Source organism: Mustelus asterias, chromosome 3 (genome assembly GCF_964213995.1).
Source record: "Mustelus asterias chromosome 3, sMusAst1.hap1.1, whole genome shotgun sequence".
NCBI lineage: Eukaryota > Metazoa > Chordata > Chondrichthyes > Carcharhiniformes > Triakidae > Mustelus > Mustelus asterias.
The window spans coordinates 131,007,452-131,027,690 of NC_135803.1; the positions used below are offsets into that span (position 1 = coordinate 131,007,452).

The window sequence follows — 20,239 nt, forward strand, 5'->3', positions numbered from 1 at the left end:
CAGTTAGCCAACAGTACACACATGCCAGCCATTTGATACTTGCTGCCGGAGGTGTAGACTATCTAGAGGGCTGAGTTTCATTAACATACATGTTGTGACTTGCACACCACAAACAGATACCAAGCTGCAGATCACCATCTCTGGGCCAACGCAATATCAGGCAAACCTGGGAGCTGACCTGGCCCACAGAAAGAAGGTACCCTGTAACTCATACACACTCTAGCCACATTGCTCTAATATTGGAGGCAGTGACTGTTTAAACAAGTGGACTGCTTTGTCCTGGATAGTGTTGAAGAAATCTTGTGTTGCTGGGGCTGCACCCATCCAGGCAAGTGGAATTTATTCCAACTCAGTCCTGACTTGTGCTCTATAGGTGATAGAGAGGCTTTGGGGGGTTAGGGGATGAGCCACTCAAATAAAATGTTCAGCCTCTGACCTGCAGTAATAGTGATAGCATTTATGGAACTGATCCAGTTCAGGTTCTGGTAAATTATAATTCCAGAATGTTGATGGCGAAAGATTCAGTTATGGCAATGCCAACATGCTTAATGGATTTCCAAAGGATTTTTAAGTTCAAAGCTTGCTTGTTTCTACTGGTTTGGTCTTACTCACCCTAATTGAGCTCTCACATCTTATCAAGGCTGTCATTTTTGCTTCATTGCTTTGGAAGATATAATTGGAGGGAGAAACAGCAGCCACAGCACCCTCAGCAATCTGGATGAGCAACAGCTGAGCCTATTAGAAAACAGGCGAAGGGGTCTTCTTGTGGGAGCCTCCTTAACTACTGCACTGGACCAATAGGCAAAGTCACTTTTCTGAACATGACTGAAGAGTACTGTATCAGAACAGTGCAGCAGGCAGGTTGTCACTAATCCATTTGGCCTCCTACAACAAGACCTGCTATTTAATCATAGAATCCGACAGTGCAGACGAAGGCCATTCAGTCCATCGAGTCTGCGCCGACCACAACTCCACTTGGCTCTATCTCCATAACCCCATGTATTTACCCTAGCTACACCCACTGACAATAAGGGGCAATTTAGCATGGCTAATCAACCTAACCCGCACATCTTTGAACTGTGGGAGGAAACCAGAGTACCCGGATTCTGAATCCAAATGGCTATACTTATCCAGCGTCTGTCAAAGTTACCATAATCCTTGACTTCCTTGTCTCAAGCTTTTCCACAGTCACAGAGACATCACCTGAATCATTCTGTACGCATGTTTAGCTGCAGCAAGGATGTCACCAATTCCCTAGTTAGCAGAATCAACGAATACATTAACTTGCCTGTGGACACCAACATTCAAATTAAATAAACTTTGGGATTTGCAGCTGTGGCTCTTTTCTCTTATATCTAGTGTATGCATTCCAGACCATAATCATGGAGCTACTAAAGAAGCTATTGTCAAAATTAAGCATTTTGCATTTGTTCTGTAACAGTTTGCCCAAAACCAAATCCGGGCTGAAATCAACCTTTTGCTTGTTGCCGGCCGATGCTGAGCTGGCTGATCTTAGCCAACATGCCAGTATGGCTGCCACAATTAGCCTCAGCCCCTTTGGTGTGGGGATAAATTGGCCACGATCTCTGTTATAGAAAATATGCATTTGCTGATGTCAGTTGAGAACAAGTTCTGCACCTGCACGACCGGAAATTCTCACCCAAAGTAAACAGACTTTTGGCTGTTCTTCAATTTTATGATCCTGTCCAAGTTAATTCCTGCCATTGGCAGGACCGGGAAATCCTGGCCTTAATTGAGTTGTTCAATAGTCAAATAGTCCATTGTGAAAGAGAAATCAGTTGGGTAAGAGTTAAGAAAGGAAAAAAACCTGAAAGATGGGCTCAATACACATCAATTTCTACCATACTTTCTACCATTTTGTCAGAAATACTGGACAAATGAAATCTACATCAACATGTTTTCAACATCACTGCATATAGAAATCGCAAGAACATAGGAAATGGGAGGGAGTCATACTACTTCTCAAGCCTGCACTGCCATTCAATAAAATCATGATTCATCTTCCATCTTTACTTTTCTTCTCTAACCCCATATCTCATGATTCGCTTTGTTCCCAATCTCAATCTTGAATACACTCAACAACTAAGCATACACACCCAAGGAATACTTAGGTGACTTTTTCTAAACTAAGTGAACGCTCAAGCAATCTTATGCCAGGTCTCTGCTAATGCTATTGTGTAACTAACTTACTTCAATTTTGTGACCCATTCCCCCACCACCATGTGCAAAGTGGTGGCCATCCTTGCTTCCAAAACAGCATACCTACATTTCAAATGTAATTATTTGGCTGTGAAATACTTTAGATCTTCTGAGATGATAAAAGGTGCTAACAGAATCCAAAAGTTTCTTTCTTTCTAACTGTTGGGTGAGATTCCAAATTCTACATATGAAGAATTGCAGGTATAAATCTGTACCTGAATATACTCAGTGGTGCAGCGTGCAGTGATTGTCCATCAAGCACTATCAAAAGATTAATTTCTACATATGATCTATTTAAAAATAATGTCTGCTTTCCATACCTGGCACATCACTGGGTGGATAAGGATCCTTTTCTTCTTCATCAATTGAAATCTTCCAAGCGTTAAAGAACACAATAATCATAAATTATTTCTTCCAAAAGATTTCCAGTCAAAACCAAAACCAATGTATGATTTGAAAATATTTTGTCTTCAACTTTGTTTTATTAAGGTAGTTTTACCTGTGTGCCAGTAAGCATTTTCCTGTCATTGTTTTCACCTATTCCATCGATTTCATATTTCCCATCCTTTCTTTTCTCCGAAGTGGCATTTCTAAAAATAAGATACATTGATATATTTTACCATTTATACAAAGAGAATTACACTTTTGGTGTGCTTAATATGAGTGAGCATAATTTAGTCCAGTGAAAGTTGAAACAAATGTGCAAATTTGTGGTGGGATCTAAAGTTTAGGGAACACAAGGTAGATCAAATTATGATGTTTTAAGTCAAAGATTTCTGGATTCAAATAGCAGCACAGCGCAAACCTTCACCTTTTCAAAGAGGTAAATGAATTTTATGATGCTGGATGTGAGAGAAAGCAGGATCAGTGAACAGTATTTGCCACGTGGCAGCAGTATGATTCTTCAACAGTCCTTGAACTGTGGCTATGGAAACAGAGATTAATATCTCACCTTATATACATTGTGCCTGTCACAGACTGACTTCCATGAGTATTCTCTCACTTTTCTCAGATATTAGAAAACCATTCAGATTCATCTAAGTTAACTGAGCGAAGAACAATTTAATTCGATTGATAGCTGCTCAGGTTTTTCTTATTAATTTGCAGAACAACTCCTGCTTTCCAATGCCGTGATTCCTTCAGGTAAATTGGAACTCTGCGCAGTCACATGCAGTATCAAAGTGTGATCAGCTTATTAGAAAGTCTGACTTGTTTTCTTTCTCTCTATAAATAAGCAACAAAGGCTAAGAACTAAAAAGTGTTTTATCCATATGTGACATACATCTTACAATGACAAACAAATCTATTGGAAAGTCAGACAAGTTTAAGATTTGAATTAATATTGTTGAGAAAATCATGGGTTCAATCTTACCTGTTCATAGCGCCAGTCAATTGGCGTGGCAAGCTGGGAAGATAGCATGGGAGGCCAAAAATTTGAAAACGACTTCGCACCCTGAAGCCTATTAATATAAAAATGACAAAATCTAAACGTACTTACCTGGTTCAGCAAGGCTGCTTCCATCTTCCTGGATGCTTCTGCCTCAGTGGCGTGACTTCACACCAGCAAGATTCACTACCACTTTGCAGTAGCGGAGACGAGGTGCATGGCCATGTCAGGGGGATCGGAGCTCATTAAAGCCCTGAGGTGTTCAGGGGTATGCCTGGGCAGTAACCATCAAGCCTGGCAGTGTCCACCTGGCACCCAGGCAGTGCCCAGTTGGGCACCATAAGTGTGCTAGGGACAGTGCCAAGGGGGTGGGGCTTGAGTGGGGTTGGGACAATGAGGGGGGGCTACGCACAATGATAGGGGGCTTATACAGGCGGGAGCTCTGAAAGGGGGTGGTCAGCAGGGGGGAGCTCTGTAAGGCGGGTGGTTAGTAGGGGATGCTCTGCAAGGGGGAGTGGCCGTGTGGGGGGGGGGGGGTCAGATGTGCAAGGAGATGCAGGGAGGGCATGATGGGGGATGGGGGGTCCTCCCAGGGGAATTATCGGGAGTGTCCTGATGTCCCAATCAATGCCAGCGTCCTGTGTTGGTGTGGGGGGTGGGGGTGACAATGCTGCCGATGATGGAGAATCGGAACAGGGGTTCCAGTGTCCGTGAGGGGGTGGGTGGGAGGAGGTCACCTGGTTCAGTAGGGGGTCAGGGCGCCTTGCGCCTTGGGGCCTGAGCGCTCTGAAGCCAGCTTTTCCTGTTCCGTCCCCCCCTCCCACCAGCGCAAAGCTCCCAGCTGTCTCAAAAACTGACAGAGTGCCAGAAGATTGCAGTGCCGAGCTCGCCCAAAAGACCAGCGTGGAACACTCCTGTTTTCACACAGTTATGTATTATTTGGACACTTGGATGCAAACATGGAGTTTTTTTAAAGGGTCACAAGTTCACTTTTGGACTGGGCACAAGCCTGACTTCTTCCAAGAAATTACCTGACCAGCATGGTACTTGAGAGGAAAGTGCTGTTTGCTTGCTTTGAACTGCACTCACTTTAACTGATGGGCACAAAACTGGCAAAGACAGTAATTCCAGGTAATTACTGGAAAGCACATGACTGGGACCAGCTTTAAGATTTGGACTGTTGTTTTGGAGAATAAGCCGAGAAGGAAGGCTGGCCTAACTTGCTCTCTCCCTGTCTTTCCTGAAATTCTACGTGTGGTTAGCAACCTATTGCCAGAGAATCCTCATCTGAGTACAATTTGGCTGCATTTGGAAACTTGTAAAGGTGAGATGAGAAGAACTTATCCAGCTCTAAAATCTCCTCCACTCCGAAGCTCAATTGGTGAGAACCACCAAACATCTACTGAGTCCAGCGACCCACCTTCACACAAGGGGGCTCAAGATCAATGGCATCAAAACCCTGCAAATTTATCGTTTATTTTATAAAGCCTGTCCTTCAAACCCCACCTTTACAGAGTCGCAATCTGTTTGTCCTTTGTATGTGTGCGTGCACACTGGGGTATTTTTAAATAGGAATAGATAGTTGTACTTCCAGAGTACAATTGTGTGTGTACAAATTCTTGCAACTTGTTTTAAAGAGTTTTGTTTTATAATAAATCAATCATTCTGAGTTCATTGAAAGAAACTTGGTTAAAGTATCCTTCATTTTGGCCCTAAAAGCAGCAAAGGTAAATAATTGGCCATTTTGATGATTGAATTAAACTTTTAAACTAATGGTGCAACCTGCAGAGTGGTGAGGCTAGATAAACTGTGTGCCCCTCCCATTCCATGCTGACACTATAGTTAGGAAAGCCCCCCAACGCCTCTACTTTCTCAGAAGACTAAGGAAATTTGGCATGTCAGCTACGACTCTCACCAGCTTTTACAGATGCACCATAGAAAGCATTCTTTCTGGTTGTATCACAGCTTGGTATGGCTCCTGCTCTGCCCAAGACCATTAGGAACTACAAAGGGTCATGAATGTAGCCCAATCCATCACGCAAACCAGCTTCTCATCCATTGACTCTGTCTACACTTCCCGCAGCCTCGGCAAAGCAGTCAGCATAATTAAGGACCCCACGCATCCCGGACATTCTCTCTTCCACCTTCTTCCGTTAGGAAAAAGATGCAAAAGTCTGAGGTCACATTCCAATCGACTCAAGAACAGCTTCTTCCCTGCTGCTGTCAGACTTTTAAATGGACTTACCTTGCATTAAGTTGATCTTTCTCTACACCCTAGCTATGACTGTAACACTACATTCTGCACTCTCTCATTTCCTTCTCTATGAATGGTATGTTTTGTCTGTATAGAGCGCAAGAAACAATACTTTTCATTGTATGTTAATACATGGGACAATAATAAAGCAAATCAAACCAAACCCTGTTGCAACAATATATGTTCGGTTGTGACTGAAGAATTACTTGAGATTTAGCTTCTATAGAACCATGAAGGGCTGTTATTGTAAAGCATGTTAATTAATTACCTGGCATTTCTTTTCCTTTCTTTTTCTTCCTCAGTTTCTTTTTGTACAGTGTTTAAACTTTCAGCATCAGCCAAATTATCAACAGCGATGGCCAAAAAGACATTCAGCAAGATGTCTAGAGAAGATCACTTAAGGAAAATGTTAATAATATTGCACGCATCATCCGAAATGCAGAAGGAGGCCATTCGGCCCATCGAGTCTGCACCGGTCACAATCCCACCAAGGCCCTATTCCCATAACCGCATGCATTTATCCTAACTAGTCCCCCTGACACTAAGGGGCAATTTAGCATGGCCAATCCACCTAACCTGCACATCTTTGGACTGAGGGAGGAAACCGGAGCACCCAGAGGAACCGCATGCAGACACGGGGAGAATGTGCAAACTCCACACAGCCAGTCACCCAAGCCAGGAATTGAACTTGGGTCCCTGGCGCTGTGCAGCAGCAGTGCTAGCCACTGTGCTAGCGTGCCACCCATGTTTTATTTCTAAGTTTAAGACATTCATCTTTTTGTAATCTAGTAAAAGTGATTCATAGTTCAGTTTCAATTTTAAGAGGGTTACATGCCATTTGACAATGTAAGTATTTTAGAAATTATTTTGCAACTGACATTACCCACAACATCAAATAAAATAGATCAGTTCAAATATAAAATTTATTAGACAATGCTAATAAGTGTATAATTCCAGTAGCATCTTAAAGATAAGTAGCAGCAGCCGAAATCTTGGCCGGAATTCTGCGACCTCGCTCGCAGTTGGGGTTCTCCGGTACTGCTGCAGTAATTAGAGTTTTGGCTGAGTGCCAAGTTCCCCATTCTTGCTGCCAGTGCTGGTGGCCGCAAACAAGGTTGGAGAATCCCAACCTTTAACTACAGTTTTATCTTGGAGTGTTGTTGCAATACTAGGAATGCTAGTATGCTAGCAATACTAGGAATGGAAATTCATCTCCAGGGACCTGAGGAAATGGATCCTGGCACTATGGTAAGTGGTGAATTGGGTTCTGGATTCAATCATGGACAGGGAAGGGATATGGACACCTGGGGCAGGGGAGGGCCCAAGGTTTCTTTGTGCGGTCAAGACAAGATTTTGGATATATCAGACTGTCCTGCGTAAATCCTGAAGTTTATGAAGTTCACCGCAATTATTTAACATTTCCTGGAGATTGTGCAGAACATTCATTTGTTGTTCAAACCATTTGGCAACCATCAGGAGCTGCTTATCACAAAAAGCCTGTCCAATAAACTGACTGCTTCGTGGCAATCTATTTCCTAGCTTACAAGAAATTTTTTAAAAATAAAAATGTAAACCCTATCAGGGAGTTGTTTTGCTATGATCCTGCTTACCGCCAGTTTTTACTGGTGGCTCCAGCAATGGGCATGACTACTGCAATTGGCAGTTAAAATGCCTCGAGATTTGAATGCATTATTGGACTGAGGAGTTAAATATTAATAAAGGTCCCCACGTGCCTGGGATGGGTGGCCCTGCGGCTGCCAAAAATCCAGTAGTGAAAATGGTGGTGGGCAGGAACAAGACAAGCATTCATGGGAAGTCCCCAACCACCATTTTAACCAACTTCTTTCGCCATTCTGCTGAATACACAGGATTAAAAACACCTCTGTTACCTCTCCTGGCATAGAAATGTCAGGTGGAACCTTGTTGAGGGGTCAGGGTGGGTGGTCTCATCTGCTGGCTGGAATGCTCATGGGAGACCTGTGTTGCCTATTTTCAGGAAGGCCTATTGAACCACAAGCTAATCAGTGGCGAGGCCAGCAACAGGAACTTCTCCTGAAATCAAGACTCCAGGGGCAGAGGTCTAGTCTATTGACAGCTGCTGACTGGCCGACAGATCTGATGCTCAACAGCGCCACTAGGGTGGCTGTGGCTGCTGCTGGACAGACAGTTACTGGAGTACCAGGAACATGGAGACAATTCAGGCCACAGATAGGGGTAACTCTCAGCTTCCTGATGTTCAGTCCCTCCATTAGGTACTGAGTGCATTTGATTGAGGAGCCTGCCAAGGTGTGGCAAGTTGGCCACATGGGTTTAGTTGTTGTGTATGCTCCATGGCAACAACTGGATTAATACTACTGGCAGTGGGATAAGGCCCTTAAGTGGTTATTAATTGGAGACTGGACACTGGCTTCTACTGGCAGAGGGGTAGGAAGGTCAACCACTGGCCTTTCCACCTAGAACTTAATTGCATCAGAATTGGGAGGGGGACGGTTCTAACATGTCACCATCCTACGTAATTAAATGCTCTTTCCACCTCCAAGCTTGCCATCAGAGAAAGCAGAAGGTTCCAGCCTTTGACATGTTTGATTGGATTTTAATTAAAACTGAAGAAGGTTAAATAGAATTTGGTCATCGGTTTGCTATTGCCTTTCAGAAAAAAATCAATGTGGATAAAATTAGAATGAGTACAAAGGGAGAAAACCGACTTTATACAGACATTGGTTGACTTAAAAACAATATGGAGGAAAATATATTTATCTTTTATACTGAAAAAAGCTAATGTCATCTGTCATACTGCTTGAGAAGGATACAGTTACCACATATGAACAGAATGATGAAATATATACAAACTATCATCCCTGAGGAGGATGGTCCACCATATGCCATAATTCCATCGTACATCACCATATTCCAATCTTCACCAGTTAAAATCTATTTGAATACATCCATAAACATTTTCTTAACCAAATATTGACAAAATTAGTGCCAAATGTTCCCAACTGTTAATGTATTACAATAGCTTGTTGACAACAAATTAATATCAAAAATGTGACAAATTAATGATACATAACCGAAAGCTACTCTTCCTTCATTTTTAACTGAATCAGATTGTAGGAGTGCATGATGAACATCAGGTTGAGCATCAGTTTATGGTGGTGCCAAGAAGTAAAGGAATATAGTTCCCAACCCACAGTCTGCTGACTTCCTGATCACAGGACTTTAAGATGGGTAGACACTGAATGGAACCCAGGCATTCCACTAAAAAGTGTAGATATGTTAGTGCAAACAGGGCAGATTTGGCATCAGACTGTTACATCTGTGTGTACTATACAAACCTATCTTTTTTATATTTTGAAGTAGCACTTTGTACATATTTTCCACATGGTGAAAGGCAATGTGAATAACTAAATGTTCAATCAACTCTACCCATGAAATATCAACTGTGCCACTTAGCTAGGCCCTGTGCTTAACTATCTCAATAGTATGTTCCAACAGAGACAGATTACATATTATACTGCAATGAACTGCCACCAGGGACTATAACTGTAAACAAAGAAATGTCAGTACTATCTTTGGGAACGGTCCAAAAATGAAGTAGCCAAACGTTTTTGATGATTTCTCTTATTTAGCAAGTGTAATTAAAATGTATTAATGGACTTCCCTGTGTACACAACTGAGTCCAGGGATATCAAAAATAAATCTGAAATTTTACTCCCATGTGGTGTGCATGTGCACAATTTATTGTTCTATTTTGTTACTATATACTGCTATTATACTAAAAAGATCTAGACTTCCATGAAAATAATTTTCTGAAATGTGACAGTGAAATGGTAATCCTGCACCACCAGGAGCACAATTCAGAGTCGAGACTGCAACACTGTAGCACAATCATTGATCTATGGTATTTATGAGTGAAACTCCCCATTGCTGAGGTAGGCTTTGGCAGTAATGACCGACTAATTCTTCTTCAAAATAATTTCAAATTTACATTTGTTTTTCCATTTCTGCCTATTTGAAAATCTAATTTCACAAATGAATAGATTTTCCTAATTGGATTTCTGTAGTACTCATGTAAGATCATGAGGAAAATATTTTCCCTGTGTGCTCCATGCAGTGAAACTGTAGACTCATTTATGAAGAAGGAAGATATATAGTTTTGATACATGTAGTGCACAAAGGAACTTCATCGTTGGTTAATCAAGAATAATTACCTGGAATACAGTGAGAAGAGCTTGTGGAAAGTTATCAAAGGTACTCCGTTTTGTTTGTGTTTCATCAAAGTTAAACTTGCCACCAAAAAGTTGCATTCCCAGCAGCGAAAAGATAATAATAAATAGGAAAAGCAGAAGCAGCAGGGAAGCAATGGATCGCATTGAGTTCAGCAATGAGGCCACCAGGTTACTCAGTGATTGCCAGTGTCTAACAAAACACAATTCCATGATTAGAAGACTAGTTTTAAAATAATCACATGACTATAAGGTATGCAACTTCAAAATATGTGATTAATTTATCCATAAAATAGGTGAGTCTAGGCATAGAATCATAAAATCCCTACAGTGCAGAAAGAGGCCATTTGCCCATCAACATTGCACCACCAGCAATCCCACATAGGCCCTATTCCTGTATTGACCCTGCTAATCCCCCTAACACTAAAGGGCAATTTAGCATGGCAATCCACCTAACCTGTCCATCTTTGGGCTGTGGGAGGAAATCCACACAGATGTGGGGAAAACATGCAAACTTCACACAGAAAGTCACCCAAAGCTGGAATTGAACCCAGGTCCCTGGCGCTGTGAGGCAGCAGTGCTAACCACTGTGCCATCCCCATTATGTTATACAACTGCACAGTTCTGAATTATTCCATTTACTGATGATGGTCATTGGGGGAAAAAAAACAATTGCATCTAAAATACTATATGTATGGATAGTTAAGTCACATATTAAGATTCAGATATGGGAAAGTAAGTACACGGATTGTTGTTTCTCCAGTTTTTCTATTTGCTTAATAACCTCACACTTCACTCTATCCTTTCTGGAAAGAGAAGACAATTCTAATCACAAGCTCCATCAAAACAACAAGCAATACTTTGTCATTACCACAGGCATACTGTTGTGTAAAAGGCCTTAGACTATTACTTTTACTTCCACCTCCACCTATCCCCACTCCACACAAATTCCAACCATAGTGGACAGTGCCACTGGAGTAAAAGATGAATCCATTCCGAAAGGAACCAGCAAAGTAACTATATATTACTAGATGCCACTATATATAAGTTTTTTAATTTTATCGATGTCATGGGAGGCTGAATATTTTTAACCCCTGATAATTAAAGGTTTATGTCAGGGAGTGTCATTTTGAGTGTTGGGTGGTCTTCTTATAAGTCTTTTCTCCTAAGTAATTGTTTTACTGGCATTTGTTGAGGGTTCTGAGCATGTGCAGGATTTGGAGGGCTTTTCAGTCTGCAAGAGATGGTTCTGCAAGACCTGTTTTACTCATACTCCCGTTTTCATAGTTATTACTGTTCTGTTGAGTTATTGTTACTATTAAACTTTGCTATTTATTGATATTAAGAAGATCATTCTTTGTGGTCTCAATTCACTGCAGTTTATTTGCCACTTGTAGTTGAGTAGCAATTGTTTTACTGCAACCATTACCACTTCTTTGCCTTTTGTACAATATCATCTTTTAGTTTAATCTCTCCCACCCTATACTCTATTCCACACATTCCCTTTTATTCTTCCTTTCCCCCTCTTTTGACAACTTTCAGTTCTGAAATCACATTCAACTCGGAACACTGTTTCTCTATCCACAGATGCTGCCAGCCTACTGAGTTTTTCTAGCACTTTGTTATTAATTATTAAGAAGTAATATACTGAGGTATTAGATCCTTTTAAAAACAAAACTGTCCAATCATGGGCAGACAGCTAGCGCAAAGGATATGTTTTAAGCCATTCAAAAACCTTGAAAATTGATATTTCAATACTTGTGTTTTAAATGAAACATATTTAATTGATGATGGATAAAAAAATATAAACAGAAAGTGTTCCTGATACATGAGTAAATTACTGATAGTTTGCAGATAATGAACATGTCCAGATAAGTAAACTTATTTATGCGTGCTAAGAAATACTATTAGAGTAATCAGGTTACCTTGATATTTGAATATATTTATCGCTGTAATAGGAACATAGGAACAGGTGTAGGCCATTCAGCCTGTCGAGCCTGCTCCACTATTCAATACAATCGTGGCTGTTTGGACATTTTAATGCCTTTTACCCACACTTTCCCCATAACCCTTTACTTTATTGTTAATTGGAAATCTATCAATCTCTACTTTAAACATACTCAATGACTGAGCTTCCGTGGCCCTCTGGGGTAGAGAGTTCCAAAGATTCACAACTCTGTGTAAAGAAATTCCTCCTCATCTCGATCCAAAGTGCCTTCCACCTTATGTTAAAATTGTGCCCCCTGATTCTAGAATCCCCAGCCAAGAGAAACAGCTTACCTGCATCTACCTTATCTATTCCTTTAAGTATTTTGTAGGTTTCAGTAAGAGCACCTCTGATTCTTTGAAACTCTAGAGAATACAGGGCTAGTTCGCCCAATCTCTCTTCATAAGACAGTCCCGCCACCCCCAGAACAAGTCTGCTGAACCTTAGTTGCACTCCCTCTATAGCAATAATATCCTTTCTGATGTTAAGCATTGTTTCAATATCAAATATGTGAGGTGAGAATTTGAAAAGAGTTTTGCATGCTCTGGTTGTGTTTCACCTCGTAAAGACTATTGTCTTGGTTGCCCTCTTCTTTACTTACAGAAAGAACTGAGGAGCAGATCATTGAAATAAAGCTGTTCTGTCAGTGTTTTACAGATACCATTCTATATTTGATATTTTGTACATTATCCAACTATGGGGTGGGGAGAATGGCAAGTGGAAAACATTCTAAATGTACATTTCAACCCCTGTTCTAAGGTCTCATATACAACATGCAATATGATCATTAATAATTGTACCCATGGGAATCAAAGTAAAAAATTATAACGTGGAATAGAGCATGAAGTTTAACAAATAAGTAAAAGACATTATATATTGTAAATCTTACCGTGTCACTTTGAATATTCTTAGAAGCCGAACACATCTAAATACCGAGATTCCCAAAGGAGACATAATTTGTAATTCAACCAGGATAGTTTCAATGATTCCTCCACACACCACAAAGCAATCAAAGCGATTAAAGAGGGAAACAAAGTATGCTTGCAGACCCAGGCTGTACATTTTCACCAACATCTCGCATGTGAATAGAGCCAGTAAGACTTTATTTGCAATATCTATAAGACAATAGGAAGATAAAATAATATTTAACCATTATTGACATGGTGAAGTCCTCGCAGTTAATTGCTCTTTTTCCAGTTGTCTGTTTCTAATCATTGCTTTAATGTAATCTATTTAATGGAAACTAATACAGGATAAGGTGACTGGACCAATGAAATAATAAATAGTTTAACATGTAAAGCATCGCCAGAAAATAATGTGCAAAGTGTCTCCAGAAACAGTAACTGCAAAGTTTTTTTAAAAAATCACTCCATGCAGAGCCTTCCACATATGCTCACAAGTATAAAAATTGCACTATTAATGATATTTCAAATGCTAGACAATAGAATTGTTGGGAAATGCTGAGGATTGAAGACAGCAAAATAGTGTTGAATAGTGTTGAAACCTAAATGATGCACTGTTTGAGGATGGGCCGAGAGGCAGGAAAAATGGCATGGGAAGGCAAGGGGAGAGAAGGCATCCCATCTTCCTTTCACAATTCTATTTGCCAGCTGTGTAAAAGCTGGCAGGCCAACTGAATCTGTTAAGTAGGCAATTATGAGGTGCTTCCCATTTTGGACATTTTGCCGGCATTGAAGGTCCCGCCATTACATAGCAGCCTCCTACTGGTTTCCAGGTCACAAAATAGCAAAGTATCAGAGTTTGCTGAAAACCGGCATGTTTCTCTCCAAAAACACAATGTGGTTTTCAGACCAGATTTTCTGGCACTTCGTGCACAGAAAATCTGGGAATGGGGTTAATGGCATCATGGTGGGGCTTGATAGAACTGTAAATGCCTGCTCCATAGAGATTGTGGCACCATCCTTAAAGGGTGCCCCAATCTGCATTTAAACTAAGTTCCCCCAGATCCCTCCCAGGGACACAGAGGCTCATCTTCACAAACATCGTGGCGATGTCACGCTGAAGGGGGAAAGAATTCAATGTGGCCAGGCGCTATGGCATAAAGCTGTTTAATGATATTAAAACTAATTTAAAATCATGCAGATCAGGTTAAGGCCATGATAACGTCATTGGCAGGGGCAGGGAAGCTCTCAAGCTGAGATTTCGCAGGCACAAATCAGTTTTGGTCTTCTCGCGAGACTTTGCAATCATAACGGGATTTGCACCTGCGGCACAGAGGGTGGCCACATTTTGCCCTTTGTTAAAAATGGGAGCGTGGAAAGCCCTGAAAAGGAATCAAAAAGGACTAGACAAATAAGCAGTACTACATCAGATTCATTACATGTATGGCATCACACATTGAATAAAACATAAATGAGGCACAACTTATTAAGTGAGTGGTGCTGAGCTAGCTAGGAGGTGAGTTGAAATAGACCTGGTAGAAATAGCGTAATAACACTTGGCACGGTCAATCTTTGAGAGTAGCAATCGATAAGCTGTAGGATTCTGAACAATGCTGCAACCTCAGTCGTGTTTCAGACAGGTATCATCGTACTGAAACTAAGCAACAGTCTGACAGAGTCACCCAATCTACAATATTCAATCTGAGCACTCTGTATGCAGTGGAAGGGCCACAAGTTTGAAGCCTGTTATCAGATGGGCAAAAATTCAGGCTTTTTGGCCTTAACAAGAGACAACTGAGATGGAACCTCTTTGAAGTATATCATACTGAGTGGAACATAGAAGGAGTAAATCTAGAGCATTATGTTAAGTCTTATTTCAACTACAGGACAAAGGGTCATATGTAGAATTGGTCAAAAAAAATTAATGACTATTGTCAGGAACTAGCTCTTCACACATAGTCTGGACTTGTGTTGGTCATTTTATGTGCAGAAATCCTGCCGTGGAGCCAAAAGGGGGAGGCAGACTATCTTTAGCTGGTGGCAGGAACCATGGAAACATGTCACTGGGGATGGCTAACTAAGTGGCTGACATTAGGGCCATTGTCCTTAATTCCCAAGAAAGTGCCCAATTAGAGAGCTGGCAGCTCAGCAATGCAATCACTTGCAGTGGCCATTGCTGAGGCTGCAGCTGAGGGGAAACTCAATGGCCAATGACCATTGAAGAAAGGTAAGTGGGATCGGGGGATGCTGGAGCCAGGCATGTAAACACCAAAAATAGTTGGGAGGGTGGAATTTATGAGGCACCAGCACCACCATTGCCACAAGGTGGCCATTAGCTGTTGGGGGAATTCTACCATGGGCCATGGATGGCCATAAAGGGGACCTCCCACCACCACTGGAACCTATTGGGAGGCCACCAGGCCTCATTACTTGACAGTGGCTCATCCCACCCAACACAGGCAAAATGCCTGTGGAGGTAAGAGGGTAAGTAGGCACTTAAGTCCTTTAGTTTGCTTCAATGCAAGTGACCAATCTGCCAACATTAACGGCACCTGCAAAATAGAAAGTTGGCATGCAGCCTTCCTATGACATTTTGTGATCCAGACAGTACATGTCTGGATCACACAGGTAACAAATGCATTGTTTCGTAGAATCCCTACAGTGCAGATGAAGCCATTTGGCCCATCAAGTCTGAACTGATTCTCTGACATAGAATCTTACCCAGGCCCTCTCCCCTGCCCTATCCCTGTAACCCCACACATTTCGCATGGCTAATCCAACTAACCTATATATCTTGGGACACTAAGGGGCAATTTAGCATGGCCAATCCAGCTAACTTGCACATCTGTTCCGGGACGACACAGTGGTTAGCACTGCTGCCTCACATCGTCAGGGACCCAGGTTCAATTCCCAGCTTGGGTCACTGTGCGGAGTCTGCACGTTCTCCCCATGTCTGCATGAATTTCCTCTGGATGCTCCGGTTTCCTCCCACAGTCCGAAAGATGTGCTGGTTAGGTGCATTGGCCATGCTAAATTCTCCCTCAGTGTACCGAACAGGCGCTGGAGTGTGGCGACTCGGGGATTTTCACAGTAACTTCATTGCAGTGTTAATGTAAGCCTACTTGTGACACTAATAAATAAATAAATAAACTTTAACTTAAACAAAATAAAATCTTTGGACTGTGGGAGGAGCACTCAGAGGAAACACACGCAGACACAGAAGGAACATGCAAACTCCACACATATTGTCACCGAAGGCCAGAATTGAACCCGGGTCCCTGGAGCGGTGAGGCAGCACTGCTAACCACTGTGTCATCATGCCACCCTGTTTGTAAGGGCTAAGAATGTCATCAGGTTCCATATGGATATCCGCAAGCAATAAAATGAGGCCCTGGCATTTGTTGAAATAACAGGCTTTCCCAAGTGCTTTGTGTAGTTGATTGCTCCCACATTAGCCTGTGTGCTTCTACAAAACACCCTGCACTTCACCTGAGCTGCCCTAATCTCCCATGTACCCTTTCCGTCTTGGGAAGGCCTATTCAATTTTTTCTACCCAAGAAATAAATGTTCAGGGTTATTTCAGTTATAACAATGACCTTTTCTTCTTCTGATGAAATGTCTCAACTCCAGTTGGTGCTGCTTGTAACTGTTATTATCCCCGTAAAGACAGAAAATGTTTTAAAAGAAAGAAATTTCACTATGACTAACGGAAATTAACCGATGGATAAAATTTCACTTCCGAAGACTATAACAGACAAGCTAAAATCAACAAAAGATCAAATATTAATAAGCAACTGGTACATTAAACTAAAGAAAGAGAAAGTTTCACAGTAAATAACACAACCGAAATACATTTCACTTTATGCAGCACTTCTGGCAGATACGAAACATTAAAGGGATAGTTGCAAAGTCGTTCTCAGCTTCCAGCAGACATTTACCTCTCTCCACCATGCCAAGTTGCAACTTTCAGTGTCCTTCGACAATCGGTCCACTGCACCCATATTATCCTGGATACAATTACACCAGCAAGGCACACCTTGACAAATCTCTCACATCACAACAGCCCTGGCAGTCCAGAGTTCCATAGATTCCCCCTTGAACAGTTTTATCGGCTCTGGTAAAATGGTTTTCTCCATTTAAAAAAACGTTATTTCTGTTCCCTGTCACTTCTTACAGAGCAGACTTATCCCTGGGAGAGCTACTGCATGTCTGCAGCAGTTGTTCTTTGTTCAGTGAGATACTGTGAAAGGTGCTAAAATCTGCCATCCAACACCTCAGTAGGTTTATTTTTGAGTTTCTCTGCCATTCCCAGATATCATATGGACATTTCTCTGAATTGAAGTGTTTATGAGGAATTCATCATCCCACTTTTCAGAATGTATTGTTTTACTTTAAGTTAAAGGGAATATTTTAAAACATATTCATCTTGTAAGATTATGCATTCATGACATAACAAAGCCCTTAACCCATTATGTATTAAAATTACCATCATTTCTTCAATCTTGTGCTTTTATTTTCCACATGTGGTACTTTATCAAATGTCTTTTCAAAGTTCATATATACTACATGTATTGCAATCACTTCATCAACTCTCTCCATTACTTCATTAAAGAAGTCAATCAGCTTGCTCAGACATGATGGGTGGAGTTTTCTCAAAAATTTATTAAGGGGGCAATCTTATGAAAAAAAATTCTAAGTGCCGAACGAGCGGGAAAACGGGAAAAAACAGAAACTTGTGTCAAGGGCCCAATTTACAATGCCACCTGCCAACACACCTTTTGCTACTCCAGGGCTTGAGTGAGAGTGCTCTTTTTGGGCGAGTTTGAAAATGCAATCTTATGACATTCCAGAAGTACTAGTAGGGAGGGCAGAGCTGAAGCCTGCCAGTGAAGCTGGCTGAAAACTGCTTGGGCTGTCATTGTGCAGGGCGCGAGGCTGATCTGGCCAGATATCCAGGCTGGTAAGATTGCGAGAGGTGAGAAATTTGGCCGCTTAAGTATCTGAAGAGCACATAATACTTTGGGCCCTCCTCCATGAAACGGATGGAGATTCCCCAACTGTTCTTTGACTGGTGGGCAAGGCCCTCATCAGTCTGACTGTAACCAGCCTAATAATACAGTATGCTTGGTTAGGATTAAAAAGTACAATAATAACTTTGTGTAGGTGAACTGAAGCGCAAATAAATAATGCTTGAATTTACAACTATGAATAAAGCAATTTGCAGCTGTGTGCAGATTAGAATTAATCGATGGACATTATTCAACCAGAAGATAATAACGCAGTATTAAAACAATTTACTTAAATGTTTATTGCTTGCTAATATTTATGTGACAACAAAGTGGTACTCTTACCTTGAGTCAATGTTAGCCAAAAGGGCTGGTTGTAGTGCTCTGATGAGATGGTTAATGTATTGAGAAAAACAAGAATAATAACCAGCCAGTAGAAAGTAACAGACTTTACACCAGCTCGACATTTTCTTCTCCAACAGCGGTTCCAACGACGCCAGCGTCGGCTGAAAAATGAAGAGAAATTGATTACACCATAGAGAAATTTCAGACTTTATACTCAGGCAGAATAAAAGAAAATCTGAAAGCAAGTCATTCAAAAATATTGATGGATACTTTTATTTGACCAATTTACATTAATTAGTTAATTATGCAGTCTTGCTTCATCAATTTAATGTAATTACCCTTAAATTACACACACACATTTTTATCTCTTCAATTCAACTATTTTCCAAGAATATGCATTGCATCTATAAAAGATTCTAACCCCCTCCTCATAATCATGAAAAGTTGCAAACTCTAAGCCATTCTGTGATACACTTAAATTGTACGTAACTATGAAGACCAAATAATGAAGCTAAATGTGACTCTGGAAGTCATCCATCATTCAAAAATTCATTAAGTATTAATTTTAAGCACTCAACTCATGATTTATTGATTAGAATGTTTTATGTTCTGTAAGAATAAGTTGGAAACTTATTACTGTATTAAATCTTGTGGTTTAAATCATTATCTATGGAAGTTTATAAATATCACATTGATATTTAGTTTGTAAGTTTAAATTCTTCTTATGCATTTCCTATTGACTTGAATGTCAACAACAAACGCAAAACAAAATGCTTCACATTCTCAAGTAAACTCCAATCCCAACCTGACCCATTTAAAAATCTGGGCCCTTGAGTCTAGGTGTTCTGGTAGTTCAACTGGATGTTAAAGATACCAAGGCAAAATTTGATAATGAACAGGGAGTTCCTTCAGTGTCCTGATTATTCATAGGTCAACCAAACATCATCAAAAAGCACATATTTACTGGTAATGTTGTTTGCAACCCATTTCTGATGCAGAATTACTACAATATTTGCCAACAAAACAAATCACTGCACCCACAATTTATTTAATTAAGTGTTCGAACATATTTTAATGATAATGTTGCTAAATAAATGTATTAAATTTTTCATACACAGACAAAGGCCGGAATTCTCCCCAAAAAATTCAAAGTGTCAAATTTACAGGAAAACTGGAGTAATTCACGCTGGTTTTTTCAGTGGGAGATCACACTAGAATCTCCCACACTCTGTGCACGGCAGAGGTAAATATGCGTGAATAGCATTAGATTTCGGAGGGTGGGGCCTAATCCCACCCAGGAAGCTGAAACCAGCAGGCCTCTGCACATGTGGGCCTCTGCGCATGCAGTTTCAGCCTCCTGTTTGCTGGCCAGCTCGATCACAGGCCAGCCCAGGACCCCTGCAGTGCTGCTCCCCCATCCCCCCCCACTGTGCAGCCCCCCCGACCAGTCCCAGGCCAGCCCCGACTGCCCTCCCCCTCCCCGCCCCCCCACCCCACAGCCTGCCCTGATCGTTGGCCTTCCTCCTTCCCCGACCGATCCCTATGCAGAGTGGCAGAGGAATCCCCCCCAACCGATTGCCCCGTAGGCCCGGTCCCCATAGGCCCTGCCCCATTCCTGATGGGCAGTGCCAAGGTGCCCCTTGGACATGCGCACCTTGCCCCTTGGGCAGTGCCAGGGGGCACAAGGCTGGCACTACCAGGGAGGGACACTGCCCCTCCACCACCCAATCTCCTGGAGGGCCCCGATTGCCCCCTTCACTCTAGCGGGGTTGTCCCAACAGTTCCCCATAAGTGGGGACCTACTGTAAACTCCACTGGCGTGAAACACTCTGGAAGGGTGGGTGAGGCTAGAGGGCGTAGAGAATTCCATCCCGGGCCCACTAATTATATTTAAATTACATTAAAAACAGAT

General features: G+C 41.6%; 1 protein-coding gene across 1 annotated transcript in view; it reads right to left on the reverse strand.

The window, feature by feature from the left end:
- Window positions 1-20,239, reverse strand: part of cacna1db (calcium channel, voltage-dependent, L type, alpha 1D subunit, b) — a 335,919-nt gene that overhangs the window by 220,296 nt on the left and 95,384 nt on the right. Inside the window, exons 9-13 of the mRNA XM_078209623.1 lie at window positions 18,328-18,488; window positions 12,964-13,189; window positions 10,073-10,280; window positions 8,672-8,792; window positions 6,135-6,244 (exon numbers count right to left, since the gene is read on the reverse strand). Coding sequence (XP_078065749.1) covers window positions 6,135-6,244; window positions 8,672-8,792; window positions 10,073-10,280; window positions 12,964-13,189; window positions 18,328-18,488 — 826 coding nt within the window. The remainder of the gene's footprint in view (window positions 1-6,134; window positions 6,245-8,671; window positions 8,793-10,072; window positions 10,281-12,963; window positions 13,190-18,327; window positions 18,489-20,239) is intronic.